Source organism: Alexandromys fortis, unplaced genomic scaffold (genome assembly GCF_014885135.2).
Source record: "Alexandromys fortis isolate MF-2015 unplaced genomic scaffold, M_Fortis_MF-2015_v1.1 scaffold_152, whole genome shotgun sequence".
NCBI classification, from domain to species: Eukaryota; Metazoa; Chordata; class Mammalia; order Rodentia; family Cricetidae; genus Alexandromys; species Alexandromys fortis.
This window is the reverse complement of record NW_026068045.1, coordinates 2,962,383-2,968,883: the sequence shown is the minus strand read 5'-3', so window position 1 is coordinate 2,968,883 and position 6,501 is coordinate 2,962,383. Positions and strand designations below refer to the sequence as shown.

At 50.4% G+C, this 6,501-nt stretch overlaps 1 protein-coding gene across 1 annotated transcript in view; it reads right to left on the bottom strand.

Moving 5' to 3' along the window:
• She (Src homology 2 domain containing E) overlaps positions 1-6,501 on the bottom strand; it is a 22,168-nt gene that overhangs the window by 7,548 nt on the left and 8,119 nt on the right. The window contains exon 3 of the mRNA XM_050118715.1: positions 624-929. Coding sequence (XP_049974672.1) covers positions 624-929 — 306 coding nt within the window. The remainder of the gene's footprint in view (positions 1-623; positions 930-6,501) is intronic.

Below are 6,501 nucleotides of genomic sequence, written 5' to 3'. Positions count from 1 at the left end.
CTGTACACATGTACTGAGGGCTGCACACATGTACTGAGGGCTGTACACATGTACTGAGGGCTGCACACATGTACTGAGGGCTGCACACATGTACTGAGGGCTGTACACGTGTACTGAGGGCTGTACACGTGTACTGAGGGATGCACACGTGTACTGAGGGCTGCAGACGTGTACCGAGGGCTGCAGACATGTACCGAGGGCTGTGCACATGTACCGAGGGCTACACACATGTACCGAGGTCTGCACACATGTACCGAGGTCTGCACACATGTACCGAGGTCTGCACACATGTACCGAGGGCTGCGTACATGTACCAAGGCCTGCATACATGTACTGAGGGCTGCACACATGTACTGAGAGCTGTACACATGTACTGAGGGCTGTACACATGTACCGAGGGCTGGACACATGTACTGAGGGCTGCATACATGTACCAGGGGTGCACACATGTACCGAGGGCTGCACACACGTACTGAAGGGCGATACACATGTACTGAAGGGCGATACACATGTGCTAAAAGCCACATTTGTGCCCAGTGAACCTGGACTATTGCCGTGTCAGCTCTGAAAGGCAGTAAGTGCTAGGAGGAGAAGGCCTTGAGTGGCAGGCGCTGTACCCTCACCTGACAGGGCCCGTGCGATCTGCTCCCTCTTCCACTCCCAGGGCTGCTCGTACTCGGTGGCAGGTCGATCATCCTCCTCTGGCAGCCTGCTGTCTGCTGGCCGTGCCTTCACTTCTGCCACCCGTTGGCCACCCTCTGAGGGCTCATAGGGGGTGTCATAGAGCTGCGGCGGCTTCCCCAGCAGGTCCTTAGAGCTGCGTCTCTTGGCTGTGGCCTCCACCTTCATGCTCTCCCCTGGCTCACATGGGCCATCAAGCAGCTGGAGGGCCTTCACCAGGGGGTCTTTGGAACCACGACGTCTGATTTCTGAAAATCAGGCAGACATGGACAGGTGTCACGAGGCCTGTGGGTAGCCCACGGGTAACCTTGGCTAGGCAGTAGAATGCTCTAGATCTGTTCTGGTGTGGGCTGACTACTCTCTGGACATGTTGCTGAAGCAACAGGAGGCACAGAGCTTTCCTGGCCACTGCACAAGATGCTGTGCCTACATGAACTCAGCTACCACTCTGTCCTAGACAGGCTGCATAGCTGCTGAGAGGCAGGCTTAAGAAGAACGCCTCTGGTGGTGGTGCACACCTTTAATCCCAGCACTCAAAAGGCAGAGGAAGGAAGGAGGGAGAGAGGGGGAGAGGGAGAGGAAGAAGAAGAAGAGGAGGAGGAGGGGAGGAGGAGGGGGAGGAGGAGGGGGAGGAGGAGGAGGAGGGGAGGAGGAGAAGCAGCAGCAGCAGCAGCCTCTTAGCACAGACAAATGGACCAAGGCCAAGAAGAGGGTTTGATACCTTCAGGCAGGAGCCTGGCAGGTCCCTGCCAGGGTAGTGAAGAAGAGCCCTCTGGGTAGGAGTTTCACTTCCTTGCCCTAGTGTTCACTTTAAAGTAAAGTTTACCTTCAGATCTTGTAACCCTTCTTGTTCGGAAGCCCAGACCAAAGAGAGCATTTGAAGGAAAAACAGCTGTTATGTCCTGAAACATTGCTCACAATACTCCAGGGAAGCTATCTGCCTTATTCAGGCTTGTGTTTGCTTTAAGACAGGGTTTCTCTGCATAGCCCTGGCTGGCCTGGAACTCGCTCTGTAGACCAGGCTGGCCTGGAACTCACTGGGCTCCACCTGCCTCTGACTCCTGAGTGCTAGGATTTAAGGAGTGTGGCAACATGCCCCGCTTCCATCCACATTCTTAAGATACAGACACTTTTGGAGTAGTAAGAGCCAGACACATTCACAAAGTAGACTGAAGGATAAATCTAAGTAAGAGGTGTTATGGCAGAAAACCAAATCATCTAGCACAGCCCGCAGCAAACGCCGCTCTCAGTGCGATGCTCAGTCTGCGAGACAGACATGGTGGCGTCCCCATGGTAAAGAGATCAGAAGCACAAGGAACCCGAGGAAGTGACCCAGACCAGTACGTGGCAGGGCCTGGAGTGGAAAGCAGGAAGCGGGGCGCTAGAAGCCTTACTCTGACACACATCTGGATGGACTCCAAGTGGAAGAAAAATGGAAGATGAGCTGACTCTGACGGCGAAGGTCACTTCCAGCGGAGGAAGCTGCATGAATGAAGATAGGGAGGTGGGAAACAGAAGGGGTGAGCTGCCATCCCAGGAAGCGGAGAGGAAAGTTTCAAAGGCAAAAGTCCAGAAAAAAGGAAGGGTTTGAGAGCTCTTAGCTGGAGAAGGGTAAGACCCAGAGGAGCAAGCTGTGGGGGTTTCCTTGGTTTTGTTGCCATCTTTTAAAAAAAGATTTACTTATTTATGTATACAAGTGCCTTGTCTGTGTGCATGCCTGTGCACCAGAAGGGGGCGCTGAGTCGTGAGTCGCCCTGTGGGTGTTGGGAATTGAACTCAGGACATCTGGAGAATAGTCATGCACTTTTATCCGCTGAGTCGTCTCTGCAGCTCTGTCATTTTTTAAATAAAAAATTTCAAGATTTATTTATCTTTAATTGCATGTGTGTTTCTGCAGAAACCAGAGAATAGTGCCTGATCCCCTGGAGCTCCAACTACAGACAGTTCTGAGCCAACAGACTTGGGTTCTGAGAACCAGCCTCTGGTCCCTGCCAAAGCAGTGAGTCTCCTGCCCCATCTTTGTTGCTTTTTAAGACAGGGTGTAAAGGAGGCCCGGCTAGCCTGGAGACTCATCTGGAAGTGGGGATTCTTCCAATAGCAAGAACACCAAGTTTGGATTGTGCTGTTTACAGTGAAAAACCATTTAAAAATCTTTTCTTGTCTACTTTTTTCTTCTTTTCTCTTTTGTTTTTTTGAGACAAGATCTCTCTTTGTAGCCCTGGCTGGGCTAGAACTCACTCTGTAGACCAGGCTGACCTCTAACTCACAGAGATCCTCCCGCCTCTGCCTCCCAAGTGCTGGGATTAGAGGCATGCACCATCTTGCCTGGCCATTTAAAAAATCTTAAAAGCCGGCAGTAATAATTCTATCTGTGAGTCACTTTGTGGTAACTCTAACAGCCTTGTATAGGATGAAGGAAGTGAGACACACGAGTGCACAGATAACCCAGATATAAACTGGCCAATCAACAGTTAAACAACTCGCCACCGTAGGATAGAGTTGGCAGTGTCTGGCGACAGACCAACCTGGGCGCCGGGTCCTTACCAGATGGAATCTCTGAAGATTTGTACATACTACATTTATGCCTATCAGCATCTGTGGTCTTTTAGCCCACTGACCTCTAACCAGGCATCTCTTCCGTGGAAAAGCCTCTTGTGCCCAGCTGGCCCTCTGCTGGCCCTCCGCTCACCAGCTGTCATGGTGTCCTGGTCCACTCTTACTACTGTGTACTTAGTTTTTAGACATACACATTTCCACTTTGGTAGAGATGGCTGTGGCAGGGACCAGCACGCCTTGCTTACGCTGGCAGAACACATCGCTGTGTGGTGATGACAGGGTGGTGTTCAGGCAGAGGACGCGTCACCTGCAAGTGTGCGTCAGGGAGATTGTTGCCGTGGACAGCTGTCAGTGCTGCGAGGATAAAGGCAATGCTAGAGGAGAGGACACTGACTGAGGGGACGGAGAGCACAAGGCAGAATCCTGCTCAGGGGTTCCAGGCGAGGTGGCTGACAGAAGCAAGGGAGGGAGAGACAGTGAGTGAGGCAATCAGGAAAAGGGTCAGAAGCCTGCGTTGCTGTGGGAATGGACCTGGAAGGGTTCCCTGGAGAGTCACCGGCTCAGTGAGAGCTCTGTAACAAAGAAAGGACAGCGGGTGGGGAAAGTTACTAAAAGGACGCCACAAAATGAAAGAGAGTAAACCAGCCAGGCTTGGAGACGCACACCTTCAATCTCAGCACTCAGGAGACAGAGGCAGGCCGACCTCTGTGTCCGGGCACATTCTGAGTTCTAAACCAGTGATGTGTGTGTGTGTGTGTGTGTGTGATATGTGGTGTGTGACTGTGTGCGTGTGTGGTATGTGGTGATTGTGTGTATGTGGTGTGTGTGTGTGAGTTGTGTGTATGTATGTATGTGGGTGGTGAGGTATATGAGGTGTGTATGTGTGTGAGATATGTGGTGTGGGATTGTGTGTGTGTGTGTGGTATGTGGTGTGTGATTGTGTGTATGTGGTATGTGTTGGGGTGAGTGGTGTGTACATATGTATGTGGGTGGTGAGGTATGAGGTGTGTATGTGTGTGAGGTATGTGGTGTGGGATTGTGTGTGTGTGGTGTGATGACTTATTTCAGGGTGAGGTTTCGGATCTGTGGAATTTAGGACCCTGTGCAGCAACCACCTCTGTGCCTCCAGCCCCATGCAAGTCTATGCCCACTGGAATTACCTGGGCAAACTGTAATTTATCTGGTCCTCACCCTCACAGGACCTGACTTCACTGGTGGATGTAGCTTGAAAGCCAGATGGTGCAAAACTACTAGGATATTCTGATGAACAGCTAAACTTGAGGATATCCCTTACCCACCTCCTCCGGCTCTCTGGGGCTAACCTCTCCTGGCACCATTCCCAAACAGAAGGACACATCACAGCACAAGGCTGTGGATACAGCTGGCAGGACTGGCCCAGCTGTCTGAGGCTAGAGCTGTGTCTTTGTCTTAGACTCCTGACTTTCAACCCCACGACTTTTTCTTCATTGCCTATTTTAGATGTAGTTATGAAAAACAAAAAACAAAAACATATTCTATTCTTGGTTCAGCTGAGATAAGGCTGGCATTTAAAAAAAAAAAAGAAAGATCTTTTCTCAAGGAAGCAGAACACACAAAGGAACCCAGGGGATGGATTTAGAATTTTTAGGTTTCTAATGGGAATTCATTCCTGCTCAGTTTAGATAGTGTTTCCCAAGATCCCAGCTTCAGGACTGGAGAGACATCTCAGCTGTTAGGAGCACTTGCTACTCTCACAGAAGACCCAGGTTCAGCTCCCAGCACCCATATGGTGGCTCACAATCATTTGTAACTCTGGTTCCTAACACCTTCTTCTGGCCTCTTCGGGTACACACATGGTTCACATACTTACATACATACATACAAGCAATCATACACATAGAATAGAATAAGAGAAAAAATTCTTGCTTCAACTCTGCTCCAAGTGAGCTATATGAACCTAAGGAGGAAGACTGAGTCCATCCTTAGGTAGAGGTCCTGAGTCCATCCTTAGGTAGAGGTCCTGAGTCCATCCTTAGGTAGAGTTCCTGAGTCCATCCTTAGATAGAGGTTCTGAGTCCATCCTTAGGTAGAGGTCCTGAGTCCATCCTTAGGTAGAGGTCCTGAGTCCATCCTTAGGTAGAGGTCCTGAGTCCATCCTTAGGTAGAGGTCCTGAGTCCATGCTTAGGTAGAGGTCCTGAGTCCATGCTTAGGTAGAGGTCCTGAGTCCATCCTTAGATAGAGGTCCTGAGTCCATCCTTAGGGTTGAAGCTCTGCTCACAGGGAAATGTCAATAGGCTGGCATTCAAATGAGATACAGTGATTGATATGCATATGTGTGTAGTATATCTTTGCAGTGACATTCTCCTGTTCCCTTCGTTTGAAATGGACAAGGAGTCAGCCGGAAAGCACACAACTGAAAATGCTTCTTCCTTGCATGGCCCAGCAATGGAGAGTTGGTAAAACATCTTTTGAAACAATGTTTAATGAGATGGGAAAGAGCCTAGACACCTCCCCCTCCCAGGGCATTAACCTTCCAGCCCATTCCAACACCTGGCTGTCCCTAACCTGAGGCACCATAGAAACAGAAACAATCACAGGGCTGCAAGCCGACCCTTCCTGTAGGGAGAATAGCCCCTGACGTGCAGAGCTGGTTCCAAGAGGAAATGAGCCTGAGAAGGAGGAAATGGCAGAGGAAGCTACACCCTGGCTGCCGATAGAGGCCATTTACTGTGGCAGACAACGGGGTGCTGTGGTTGGCAGCAGATAAACACTCACTTGCAGCCTCTCGGAGATGCAGGGCTGCCCCACACCAGTGAAAACCGCAGCTGATATGTACAGAGCCCAACAGGGACTGGAAAATCTCCCTTTCCAGCCCTCAGTTCTCATCACACATAATAATGAAGTCATTCACGTTCAGCACACAGCAGAAGGCCAGTGTCTTTAACTATTAACAATTTTGATTTTGCAGGGTTTCACTCTGTGGTTCAGGTTCTCACTCGACTTCTAACTTGCAGTGATCCTCCTGCCTCAGTCTCCTAGAGACTGGAATTACTGGAGTGCGCTACCACACCTGGCAACAAATTTAACTGCTATTATCACTCTATATTACCTAGGAGTCTCTTTAAAAACAGGGCTCTCGCCGGGCGGTGGTGGCGCACGCCTTTAATGCCAGCACTCGGGAGGCAGAGGCAGGTGGATCTCTGTGAGTTCGAGACCAGCCTGGTCTACAAGAGCTAGTTCCAGGACAGGCTCCAAAACCACAGAGAAACCCTGTCTCAAAAAAC